Source organism: Diachasma alloeum, unplaced genomic scaffold (genome assembly GCF_001412515.2).
Source record: "Diachasma alloeum isolate Michigan unplaced genomic scaffold, Dall2.0 Dall_scaffold_00274, whole genome shotgun sequence".
Lineage (NCBI taxonomy): Eukaryota > Metazoa > Arthropoda > Insecta > Hymenoptera > Braconidae > Diachasma > Diachasma alloeum.
Genome location: NW_021680413.1, coordinates 321,832 through 335,929, shown reverse-complemented (window position 1 = coordinate 335,929; position 14,098 = coordinate 321,832). Strand labels below are relative to the sequence as shown.

Below are 14,098 nucleotides of genomic sequence, written 5' to 3'. Positions count from 1 at the left end.
GGGGGGGGGGGGGGGGGGTACTTACCATTATAGTAGGTTCTAGGCTTAAAGGGATAAATCCCACCAATGGTTTATCGGCATTTAAATATGAGAATTTTTTACATGATTATAATGACTGTGTCATCTGACTGATTACAAAGAGTTTACGACTTTTGTACGCGTCGGAGTCCAATTCAAGTCTGTTCTGTGCAGACCCAACCGTCTTTTAAATAATATATTGATTGTTTACATTTCATCACTTGGTCAGCATAATCCAGTTACGCTGGCAAGTGTCACACTGATAATGCTGTATGTCCACATATTAAACAATAACGCAATTGACCAACTCTGGGGCATAAAATTTTTGATAATGAGAATTTAGTGAAATCTCAGTATTTAATCAGGAGTAAAAAACATGAGACTGTACATCAACAAAATCAGCATTAAGTTGGCATGATGATAAGACGATACTCTGTTACAATACTATTGACACTGTACCATATGGTTATGAAAAATGAAATTAAAAAAAAAATGTTTTGTTTATAAACACTGGTTTTTATTGTAATGTCTAACATACATTCATTTAAAGGAATTATAGATCACTTTTATTGCTCCAGCTATTGTGGGAATTATCAAAACCCAACCATTTAATAAAAGCTTTATTGCCACGTTTTCGGATGATTTTTTCAACGAGATACACATCAGGATATTTCACTTTAGTCAATTCTTCTTGATAGAATCCACCCTTAATTGGTCTTTCTTCATAATCCATAAGTTTATATGTCACAGGATTAGTGTTGACAACTTCAGTGATGGTAAATATTTCGGTTGTCCAGTTGGGTATAGCCGTTTTCAAATACATTCTTATATGTGGGCGGTTCGCCAGGTGGCGCTTTATAGTCTAGTCGGTGGTGATTTGGTTCCGTGTGTTTTTCTCGGTTTTCATTGACTATTTTAAGTTCTCAGGGTTTTTGTTAAGTTGCATTGGCTTGCCGAGTTCCAGAGATTCGACTGAGCATTGAGTTTCGGTTCTTTTTTTCCGATTAACTCTATATCAGTGCTTTCTCTTGGGTTTTTTGTGATGTGAAGTTTGGCCTATGGATGACTTTCTGTGGAGTCTTGACATGCTTAGCCCAGAAGATTCTAATACCCATAGTGACATCTGTGATATCCCCGGTGATCTGTCATCAACTCCCAGTTCATCCTCTCGAGGTGTGCCGATAACACAGCTAATCGCCGCTTCTCCCACTACTCAAGGGTCAGTCACCCCGGTTAGCAGCCCACAGCTGACTGGTGACAACAACAGTGCAGTTCGGAATAAAAGAGGCAGACCTATTGGGTCCAAGTCTAAGCCCAAATGTCCTAATAAAAATGTAGAAATAACGAGAGTACATAAATAAAAGAAATCTGTTGAGAATGAAATTTGATACCACTCTTTCATGGTAACATACGATCTGCCAGAGCCATCATCTTTCCTTTGAGGTCAGCGAGACGGGTCCTGGACAGATAAACAGGAGATTATACTCAAGTATAATTCTCGCTTTTTTTTCTAAAGAGTACCGGGAGGGTACAAATAATTGCCTAAGTGGCGTTTCCTTTATTATTGGGAAATAATTTAAAGAGAAACGGACTTACAAGACCTTATCTTTGTTTTGACTGCACGAGAGTCACCAACTTCGGAATTTCGACGCGCGCCCGGTGCTAAGCAACAGGGAGGCCGGTAAAATAGGGTAGACAAAAAAATATTACCGTAGGAAAAAGGAGGACACGCGCGGGAATTCACAACGTTAAACCCGATTTCTCGCTCTCTGGCCAGGTTTCATGAAACGTTTTTTTTTATTAAAAATTAATGACAGTTTTCTGCGAGTAGAAACTGTTTATAATAACTGTTCATAAATGTTTATTTTTAATTTACAGTTCAGAGTAAACTCCGTTATCATTTACATATACACATATATATATTAATTAAACATTAAATGGAGTTGCCATATGAAGTTGGCTACGAGGAGGCATGAAATTAGTTGCTTAACCTCCGGGTAATTCCATGCGTCGGCATGACAAGGCGGCCGCCCAACGCTGTATTAACGCGACGACGCGCCGGACGCGCCCACAGCTGATCGTCAGCGACGCATCCGAGCGGAGAATACGGCTGAGCGCCGGAGACAGGCTAGGAACATTTTTAAATTTGAACACCGAGATCTTTTATTATTCTCTCGTTAAGTTCTTATTTTCGGTCGATTCTTTAAGGAACAATAATAATAGTAGAGAACTCAACCATAAATAAGAAGGGGAGGAATGATGAGATGATAAAAGATAGAATGACAGAAAAGAAACAAAGGGGGAAAATAACTATTCGTCGAAAATTTTTTTCTTTAAATAATAATAACAAATAGGTGAATAACGAGGGTAGAAAACTGATTAGGATTGGCAGGCATTACCTTAGATACGTTCGGAATAATCACCGGAATAATATGAAAATTCTCGTTATGGTCAAAGATCGCTATGTTGTGTCGGGGAATTGAGGTATGTTCAAGTACCAGGACGAGTCGAGAGACCCTTCGAAGACAGGTAGCCGGAATACCATTACATGAGAGAGCTCTACCAGAGCACTCGACCCACCAGGCAACGCGAGAGGTATACATCCCAATGAGACCAGTGGTGCGGGCGACAAGACCTGCTCCCACAGCCACCATCACCGAGATCCTAGAACCAGAGAGACCTCTGGAGATGACGGATCGTACCTACTCAGTCGACACTTTGACCTCAGTGGGAGACATAGGACCGCTGATTCTCCAAAACCAACTGATTCCTGTCCAGGCATACGAGCGACGGCTCATGCCTAGAATACACGTAACTCGAGCCACACCTGAAGGGTGGAATATGGTTGAACCACATTGAGGTGAACAAATAGTTGCTCCCCAATACTTAGCAGGGAGAGACTTGAGTGGGTGGTAACCGACAGGATCCAAACGCAGAAGGAAGACCAGGACCAAGGACATAGGTTTATTTGAAACATAATGTATCGAGTCATTTGCTCATCCAAATAATGTACTACAAATCTGTTGTAAGGGTCGGTCGATAGGGTTAGGATTAAATTTCACCATGAAATAATTAAGTCAACGCAACTACTTGCATCTACCTATTGCTCATAAAGCAGGGATTTTTAGCCCTTATGATCGGGAATTCATAGCCCTTCAGGCATAAGACAGGCCCATCTGGCTTGAACTTGGAAGAAGTCTCAAAAAAGAAAACTGTTACTATTGTATCCCAAAGGATAACAATAGTTTTATCAGGGAAGTGTAACGTATTGGGATCGACCAATAGGTCGATTTATATCTAATAATTTTAAATCTGTGAGTGTCTGAGTGTTGGGAATGAGAAATATGATTTCTGTTTCCTGTCATCCAGACGCTGGTCAGCAATTCCACGGTGTCGTTTGGACATCTTGGTGAGCAGTTCCACGGTTAGGCAGAGTCCAGTTCAGGTGAACTAAACTGTTTGACTGTTTTAGTTCATGTCACTGACGACATAAAAATAGGATTAGTGAAGAAAACCGTGAGACTGCTTAGCTAAGCAACTTGGGCCCTTGACGAGCTTTACCGAGTTTTCTGGACTCACCAGAGAGCAGAGTACGATCAAGAGCAGAACAGAGCAGATCTCTGAGCTCAGGCCTTAAGCCATACAATCGGGTCAAGGTCCCAAGATTGAGTCGCGGACAATTTAGCAACGCGTTATATCAACCTATTTTGATCATTATCGTGTATCAACAACTAGTTTAATAGATCATCCCTTTCAGTATTGAGCATGCGAGTGATTATTGAGAACTTATCCCCTTCATATCCTTTACGACATCCCTCCGAGTGAGCGAATCCCCCGTGAGCTCACCGCCGAAGGTAGTCGAGGTTGGAGTGACGACCAAGAATAAAAGGATTACAGTGCAGGAATAAGTGTAGTGGAAAGGAAACTTTCATAGAGTTTTACCTCCGGTTAAAACTCCAAACATTCCAAAAGAAATTGATTCAATTTAGGGGCGACAAGTACAGTGAGAAACAATTGAGCTCCGAGATTTTCGAAGGGTTCTAAAGGGTCAAAATCTATAAGAACGTCCTAGCGCCTCAATTTTAGACCGATTGAGCTGAAATTTGGATTACATCTAGTTGAAATATTTGCACAAACAAAAATCATAGACGGATTTTAAAAGTATTGTGTTTTTATACGTATTTATATTTTTTCTCCCCAGTGGGATGCTCCAATTTATTATAATATGAACGAAATTCAAACTTTTATAATTGTGTCTATAATACACAGAGACTTTCAAATTTCACTTCGGTGAAATAAGGGCATACCGCCAGAGAGAAAAAAACTATAAATACATGTAGAAAATCAATATTTCTATGTGTACATATTTCCTTTATATCCCCTTAATATAATCAAATATAATTAATATAATCAAATAAACAATGAATTATACATGATAGAAGGAAATGATGTGCAAAATAACGATTCGGAAGCATATTGCTAATTTATTAGCAAAAATTACTATACTATATTCGATACCAGGGCAATTCGCCACTTTCGAGACACGCGGTAGAGTATCGGCCAAGAAAAAGTTTTGACATCAAGGGTCCAACATCTCAGGCCGAGCGCACTGCGTATCTATACATGACAGCACTTCCCCTCCACTACCTCTAAATGATTTTCATTCAGTATAATAAGAACGGGACGACAAATTGGAAAAGTGTCCTCAGTTACACATAAATCGCCTATGAGCTTGTTAACGGTGTAATTATTGTAGTTTTTGGATGAACAGTAAAAAAGATACGGGGATAGTGCCAGATTGATATTGGCATTCTCGCGATACACATTATAAAGTCGGAAAATCACATTACAACGTTGGCAGCGTCGATCCAACTGAGTCTCACATTCAACCTCGAAGTGTTGTCACCAGTGCGTTCAAACGTGGGTTGTCATGTTGTTATGGAGAAACCACGAGAAATATTTTTTCTCATTTGATATCATTTATTAGAGTAAAAGCAAAAATCAAATCTGTATTCTATTTTTTTTTCTCGCCGAAAATTCAAATTTCTTCTCATCATATCTCTATCCGTACCTTGCAGATGAAGATAGTTTGTGAGGTTATGATTTATGTTTGGAATCTGACAGGAGTGCTATTTGTCGAAAGTTGTGTGGTGAAGTGTTAAAATCTTTTTAATTTCGTGGGGAAAAAATTTCTGCATGGGGTTACGGTGAGATGCGAAGAACACGAAAACGATTTTGTGATTATTTCGAAAAAATTAGTAATATCTCAGGAAAAAAAACAGATGTTTTTATAAAAAGTTCCATTACGTAAGCATTTTGTTCGGTTGTTCCGCAAATAAAATCAATTCATCTCTCAAAAGAATACAATTACCATAGAAAATTAAAGGAAAAATTAAATGGAAGGAACAAAGTAAGTCAGAAAATCTTAGATAAACAATCAAAAGTCGGTGGAAATAATTAATCTGGTGTATATTAGTTTCTTTTCATACCTCTGCGCGGCAAATTCAATTTTTCTGCGCAGGTCATGTTTTTCGCGGGCGTAAATTTGCCATACAGAAGCATGAAAAATATCGTACAAGTCATGCACCGTAAAAAAGATGGCCTGATGATATGAACTTTACCGTCGCTCGCCTTCGGGTCGCGAACTACTATTTTAATTGTTAATTGGAAGTATGTTCTATCTTGTGAAAATTAGCTGAATTGAATTTTAAAGAACAATTTTCACAAAATATGAAGACAATTCTTTGCTTATTTGGAAAAAATTAATGAAATCTCCCTAAAAAACAAAAAAAATGTTTTTGTAAAAAAAATTGCGCCTAGGAAAAGTTTTGTTTGGTTCTTACTGAAAAGTGAAAATTTTTGAAAAATACAAACAAATAAAAAAAAACCAAGTCGGAAATGTCGAATAAATGGCTATAGTGCACAATCAGATTGCTATGAGAAAAATAGTTCGAAACCGAATAAGGATTAGAAAAAAATTGTCTATGGAATAAAAAAACAGCAGAAGCAGGACCAACTTCCTTGGCGCAGAGTTTTTCACTTCGCTGCCTAGTATCAATGTCATCCTCTATCTTCTGATCCGCGCCAAAGACGATGGTCCCACTTCTGCTGATTTTTTATTTCATAGAGAATTTTTTTCTAATCCTTATTCGGTTTAGAACTATTTTTCTCATTTTTCAGACAGGGCTAAAATCTTTAGCGAGTTGCATTTTCCGGAAATTTTGAACCATCGATCTGCCAAGGGCACGAATGACCCATAGGTGCGGACGGAAGGCTAATCAATTAAGACAAAAACTCACCCAAGACTAAATTAGGAAGATAATTTAGTGAGTCGAAGACTCTAAAAATATCCATTCCACATTGTACTGAAAGATCGCAGAACTTGTAGACGACATTATCCGGATAATTGGTGTAGCCAACGGCATTGGCGCCCCTCAAAAGCATCTGGAATGGAATATTAGGAATAGCTTTCCTCATTTCGGTCAATCTTTCCCAAGGGCACTCATGGAGGAACCTCAGAGCAACGTCGAAAGTGGCACCTCCCCAATTCTCCAGTGCATAAAGATTGGAGAATTTATGAGCAACATATGGTGAGATATTCAGAAGATCATGGGAGCGAACTCGCGTAGCGAGGAGTGATTGATGCGCATCTCTGAAAGTTGTGTCCATGAGGAGAAGTCCTTTATGCTCACGAACAGCCTTGGCAAAGCCCTCTGGTCCCTTCTCTAATAGAACTTGTTTGAGGCCCTCAGGTGGCTGCAAACTATCTGCAACAACGTTACGAAATTGAATGAAAATGTACTGAGTGGAAATGTACTGGAATGGTAAAACGTACGCTGAAAAAAAAACGGTCTTATATTGAGATCGATGGATCACAAAATTTAAGATCTTTTATTGGTCTTGAATATTAAATATCTCACTAATACAAGCAGGGTTGCGAGCCTATTAGGCAGAACCTATGTGACCGTTATTTTGTGCATTATCAATTTATTTTTCTTCTTCCATTTCCATTCGTAATAAGTTTCTGAATGAATATGTAGCAATTCCTCTTACAAAAATTAAGAATTACAATACCTATTCGACTTTCTCATTTTATCTTGTGACGAAATGAGTTTATTTGTCCTTTAATAATCTCATGTTTTCACTCCGACCTCGGCTAGTCTCGGTGAGCTCACGGGTGGTTCGCTCAATCGGAGGGATAAGTGAAGGATAGAGGGAGGGTTAACGATATTAAACCGACCGTACTGATGTTGGTAAAATAACTATATATTAACTTTAATTTATACACGGTAGTGTTTAATGGGTCGGTATAACGCGGTTCTTGACTCGACTTTGGGGCCTTGACTCGACTTTGTTATTGGTTGGCTGAAGGCCTGAGCTCAGAGATCCGCTCTGTTTCGCTCCTGATCGTACTCTGACGTACTCTGGTGCTTCCCGAGTCGTCCAAACTCGTCAAAGTCCCAAAATGCTTACCTAAGCAATCCCACGGTTTCCTTCACTAATACGGTTTCGTGCATTCATTTGTATAGAAACCTACACAGTCAAACAGTTCAGCACCCTGAACTGGACCTGTAGAAACCGTGGAACTGCTTACGCTGGTGTCCATGGGACACCGTGGGACTGCTGAGCAATCTTTGGATGAAGGGAATGAGAAACCTCGTTTCCCGTTCCCATCGTCCCCCACTTTGGGCATAATAATTGTATTTATTAAATAAATCGACGTATTGATCGATCTCAATACGTCACAATGTCATACGTATGATCATCAATATATTTCGTTACTGAAAAGATAATATCAATTGCCTAATTTTCTAGATATTGGTAACTGACTACAACACGATAAAAATATTATAGCATGACAAGACATCTACTCCTACACACGTGTTATTCTTGAAACGTATGATTCCCAAAATGTCTCTTTCTTGAAACACGTACAATGAGCCGATTCCTTAAAAATCGGTAGAACCACCGATAAAGGGCTAAGCCATGGTAAAAAAAAAGGAGGTACAAATCGTACAATTAGACGTTTGTACTTCCTCGATGCCGTGTATAAGAAAAATGAAGAAAGTCGCGAATTAGAATCATCTCATTAACTGAAATACTAATCCCATTTCACTTAGGTAAGAGTATTGACTTAATATTGAGATTATAAAATAAGCAGGGAGGCGAGCCTATTTAGGAGAAGAAATGTGATCGCTACTGTATGGGTTATTACTCAAGAAAATATGAGACTTTGTACTTTCTACCAATGGAATGAAATTTCAATGACGATTCTCGCTTTTCATCGTTATTCCCTCAAATATTACATAATATAAAATTGATTTTAAGGACAGTTGTTAGCACACTGGTTCGAATATCAATCGTCCTCATTAATTGATAATTAGCGAAAAAGAAGAAGATTCACTGCGATGGCGAGACTCCTTACAAAAGTCCCTAGGCTAAGCAATGTAACGTCCCGACGTTGATTTTCATAGATGGCTCTATAAATCGACCATAATAGTCCGCGAGATTCAAATTATTAATCGAAAATAATTTAAAATGATACTTTGAGTGCACTATACTGAGAAAAATCGAGAATAGAAGGAACAATGAACAAAGGGCGAAAATAACTTCACAAACGTGAGAAAAAACCGTTGCAGAAAAATCGTAAATGTCAAGTACTTCAGTTTTAATCCAAATTTATTGCTCTCCAAAATACATCACAGAAAGTTTTTCTCTGAAAATTCAAAACTCAGAGAGCAAATAAATCAACGGTCACGGTCGTAAAATCGTAAAATCTCAGTTCTAGAATATTTCGAAAGTTCTCTGTTTCATGTGGTCCACACGTGTTTGAGCACTTTTTTGTTTATTGTATCGCTATGGTGAGGGCCCGAGGCGGCTCCAGATTGGAAAGTCATGACGTAAGGTATAATAGAGGAAAGTAATCTCAAGTGTCCCCAGAAAGTATTTCCTACTCCTAACACAAGGCGTCGCTTCAATAGCTCCTCTTGTCCCCACTCCAGCTTCTCTGCCTTCCCTGTTTGCCACGCAATTTCCCTACCGTCCCCACTGTCTCCAAGCTCTCATTTGAATATTATTTACTTTATATCTGCAGAATTGCAGACAACAAAGCAATAACTTCATCAACAATCGGATGAAAGACTTCGATGAGAGTTCAATCAATTTGAGAGGCAACACTGATTATTCATCTCCAGTCTAATGAAATAATGTTGCATGAAAAAAAAATCAAAATTTACTGATTTTTTAGGGGAGGTATTTTCCATTGAAAATTCCTATGAAAGAGACGTACATAAAAGCTATTGAATTGGTCAAGAGAATCGACAAAACTGTGATACAATTCTTAATAGAAGTCCAAGCAAAGCCAATAAAATTTCCTAGTGGATGCACTATTTGTTTCTATGAATTCTTTATCATAGGTGTTTCATTTTAACGATTATCGAACAGCTGAGCTATTGACAAAATCAAAATGTTCATGGATAATTTAGGCTATTGAGAATATATTATCTACAATGCATTCTTATTTGAATTGGTGATATGACTGAAGGGAAATGGATTTCCACGCATATATCGCGACTGAAGAAGTTCCTACAACAGAGAAACCAAGTAAATGATAAAGTAAAATGAATTTTCAACCTGTTGTCATAAGGTTTAGGTGTTTCTTCTCAAATGTAGGGATTTATATGTATGAACATGAATATTGCTCCCATAGATTTTCCCTCCTGCATGTCGTATAAGTGACCCGAGCATATGGGACCAGGTAGCCGATTCCGTTGGGCCTCACATAGCCAACCTCCCTGTTTTTCAGTCGTGTTTTTTTTATACTCTTCTCCACCTTTCGCCAGTAGACTTTGCAACACGTGATATCAAGATGTACATTCTGTCTCTTTCTGGTCCTACCCTTTCTCCCAATTTCCTATTCTTAAATTTTTTTTCATATAATTTTCCAAAACGCCTTCAGCTAGGCAGCAAGATTTTCCACGAGGTAAGTTGGCATTTCCTTCATTCTTCATGTGACCTTTCGTTTGAGCAAGTCGTGTAGTGGGATAATATGGTAAAACTTTGTGCACTCAGCAATTGCAGAAATTCTTCCCGAAAGAATTATCTTTTTTATCGTCTGCCATTAGTAACAAAGTCATACAAACGTAAAAAGTGGATTGACAATTGTGCGAACTTATTACCAGTTAACGAGAGATGTAAAACGGAGTGTGTGTTTTTATGTGAGGTATGTATCTTTAAAAATTGTGGGGAAACACGGTCAACAATATTCCTTTGCACTTCATTTAGATTAGATGTGAACATAATTTATTTCAACACCATTGACCGGAAAGAATAGAATATTTTTCGTAGAATTTTCATTTGTTCCGGGGATATTATAATCGTTCACTAGAAAAATATCGTTTACACAATAACGTTGACTCGATACAATCAGACTCTCACGTAATTTAATTTCCACAATATATTGGATTGTGTACTTGATTGTAAAAATTTTTTTTATCGGGAAATTTTGGGTGTTGGGGCTTCTGAACACTTCAAAACAAGATGTTAATTTTTTCAAATTTTCGTAGAGCTTTATAACAATGTTATTCGAAAATTTGGATACAATTTCAGTGTCAATTGAATTTACAGGGACATTTTAGTGAGACTCAGTGAGAAATTCGCAACAAGAGCAAAAAGTTAAGACTCGATGCTGTGCCAGATATCTTCATTGATAATCCGCCAAAAAGACTCGGACCTGTTACAATACAAGAACAACCAGATGCAGATTCTCTGGATGGGAGTTTTTCTCTCGAGGGTACTAGCGATAGAGAAAACGAGCTCATGCAATTGAGAGAGGAAAATGATAATCTGGGACGCGACTTGCGAGATTGCAAAAAAACGCTATAACCTTAATTTCCATAATATTTACGAAATTTCATAATCTTTATGTTCCAAAAATAGTAGAAATTACCTTTCATGGAAATCGTCATATAATATATTGGAGATATCGTACTTGGAGAAACTTGCAGAGAATATGAAAAAAAACTGGCATAATTTTTGTATCCAGATCAAATTTCATTTCTGGAACTTCAAGATCCCGCCAACAATACCAGACTTTGGAGTGAAGAAACAATACGGGAGGTCATTCGTAGACGATGCAAAGTAGGCGCAGATGGATACAAATATCTGGGAAAAGAAGAAGGATATCCCGGGCCAGCGTATAGTTCGATTTTTCGTCGTATTGCCCACGTTCGTTTTGAGCCAGGAAACGCAGACGAGATGATTCAATGGCTGGGAGAAAAAATCTCGCAAGACCAGACACCAAATGGTAATTTGTGTGTTCTGAGCTTCGACGAAATGAAAATTCGACCACGCGTTAATTACGATCGAGGCTTGAAGAAATATATCGAATTAGTAACGCCTTAACTAGCACGTAATGAGGATGAAGCAGGATGCAAAGCTGAAAATGCACTAGCTGTCATTGCCCGAGGTCTCAGCTCCCATTGGAAACAGCCGCTAGCTTACGCTCTCACATTGAAGTCACTGGACTCCTCTATATTATACGAATTTTTACAGGATATCATTCACAAATTACATGCTCAAGGATTAAATGTGGTTTGTTTATCATCTGACATGGGTCCCACAAATCAAGGAATGTGGAATCAACGTGGGGTCCACTGTTTGTGGGAACAATGTACTTCAAGATTTCCACATCCAGTAAATGAAGATCAGCAATTGTACATTGCCCCTGATCCCCCCCATATTTTGAAAAATATGTGGTGTCAAATGCATCGAACGGACTTTATTCTTTCTTCTGAAGATCAAATTGCAGAAAATCTTCCAACCAGAAGAGTTTCCATGGAATACGTTCGGTACTTACTGGAGCAACAAGTGGCAGATAAGACCAGGGGCATCAGAGTTGCTCATAAGTTAAAACAAGTCCATTTCAATCCAGGACAGTTTGAAAAGATGGATGTGAGACTAGCCACAGAATTTTTCTCCGAACAAGTGGGACGGACCTTGATTTTTTTATCACGTTTGGAGAACTCTGGGGTGCCCCGAGAGGCTGAAATGACTGGATGGTTCCTTTGTCAGGTACAAAAATAGTTTTCTACCATTTTAGCTCGTCACAAATCACAGGGTTTGGGCCGGGATTCAGAATTTGGAGCGAATACAAGGACTGAAGGATTTCATTCGGATCATGAACGGATTGAGTTTCGAACCAAATAACGATTGGAAGCCAATTTAACACGGTGCTATTCTAACCACTGCAACAATCCTCCATCTCCATAACGATTTAGTAATAACGAATAAGTTAGAGTATTTCTGGCCATGTCGCATCGGATCCCGTCCATGCGAAAACCTATTTTCTCAAGCCAGATCGGGAGATATGTACCCGCAGCCAGTACATTTGAGGCATAAGTTCCGTTTGCTAGCAGTCAGTATGTTTTTGAGAGTCCCTACTGGATCTTCATACGAAGATGATGATGAGCCTTTTTATATCAATTTACTACGAGGGAATTCCCCAGAAGCAAAATTAATTGAAGATGACTCAACGCAGGAAGACTTCAATTTTATAGATGATCCGCTGACTAAAATCCAAGAATATGGTTCATATTACATCACTGGGTGGGTTGCGAAAGAAATGAAAGTCAATTGTGAAGAGTATAGAAAATCATTGACGACAAACACCCCTGATGAAAATACTCCTCATGAATGGGCAGACATTATCAACAACGGAGGATTGGTGCATCCGACATTATATTTACATCAATTAATCGAACATGTAGAGCGAATATGTAAGGGAAACCAAAAGGGCATTTTAAGACTCGATAATGTCACTGAAAAATTGAAAAAGGTGATTTGTGAACGTACAACTGCATTTTTGAGAAGTCAATTCTGTGATGAGCACAAATTGCTGGAAAAAGTTGTAACAAAATTTTTATCCTTCAGTGTCACGTCATAGCTGATGACGCTTCTGTAGCAATCCACGAAATTGCATTCTCATCAAAAAGTGGGTTTATGAGAACTGCAGCAACCAATGCAGGCAAAATTGTACAGAAAGGGAAACATCTCCGACCAAGTCCGCTAATAAACACATCTCCACCTACATCAATCAGACTCCAGCGGCCCCCTAATATTCCAAATAGCATTGCTGTATCAAATCTACCAATAATTCATCCTCAACCTGGCAAGTTGCAATGACAGTAGACTCCCGTTAACAGTCGCTCGTCGGGACCAATATCGATCGCAGTTCCGCAAACGCGACATTTAAAAATGGCCCCCACTCCACGCACCGATTCACCAAAATTTAAAAGGACTAGTGGTAATATGCGTGTGGAAAGGGGATTTATTTTATTCGTGTTTTTCTCGGTTAGTTTATGGAGATAGGAACAATTGAGCGCGTGACACGATTAGGGGCGGAGTTTAGGGAAAACTGCAAGGAATCGAGGCGTGCGAGTGGGGGATGTTTACTTTTCGCAAAAAGCGCTCGAAACCGAAAAATTCCCAGAATAGCGACAGTTAACGGGACGACAGTTATCGAGAGTCTACTGTAACGACTTCTCTCAGCGATACCGCCATAGTATCAGTATCGAACTTCAAAGTTGGTTCTGTGATAAAAACGTAGATTAAGAAGAAGAAATGAATTACTGATCTAGTCATAAGAATACCGTGTATAGTTTTTCCAGCCCTGAGATATTTTATAGTGAAATTAAATTGCCAGAAGATATAGATTCATTTTAGTCGTTATTTATAATAGTTGAAAATTCATAATACCTCCAAAAAATGTATATTTGTTGAATATGGTTATTTTTATAAAAAAATATATTTTTTTTATTATTATCGTGTAATTATAGTGAAATCATATTGAATTGTATTGAAATTATATTGAAAGTGAAAATCCTGTATATGTGTGATTGAAATTATATAATATTAAAATGGAAACTATTGTAGAATATAGCGAATTTTCGAAAACGATTTGAATATTTAATTTTTCGCATGTTAAATAATTATATTGGCATGGGAAATTTTGTGGTCTAGTTGAATTTGGAGTGAGAATTTCCGTGGTTCCCGGTAGCTTAGTCGGTAAGAGTGCCCGGCG

The 14,098-nt window shown here is 38.4% G+C and overlaps 1 protein-coding gene across 4 annotated transcripts in view; it reads right to left on the bottom strand.

The window, feature by feature from the left end:
* Nucleotides 1-14,098, bottom strand: part of LOC107037943 (pyruvate carboxylase, mitochondrial) — a 382,628-nt gene that overhangs the window by 65,035 nt on the left and 303,495 nt on the right. For all 4 annotated transcript variants that reach the window (XM_015256778.1, XM_015256777.1, XM_015256779.1 and 1 more), the window contains one exon: nt 6,318-6,785. In XM_015256778.1, the coding sequence (XP_015112264.1) occupies nt 6,318-6,785 (468 nt within the window). The remainder of the gene's footprint in view (nt 1-6,317; nt 6,786-14,098) is intronic.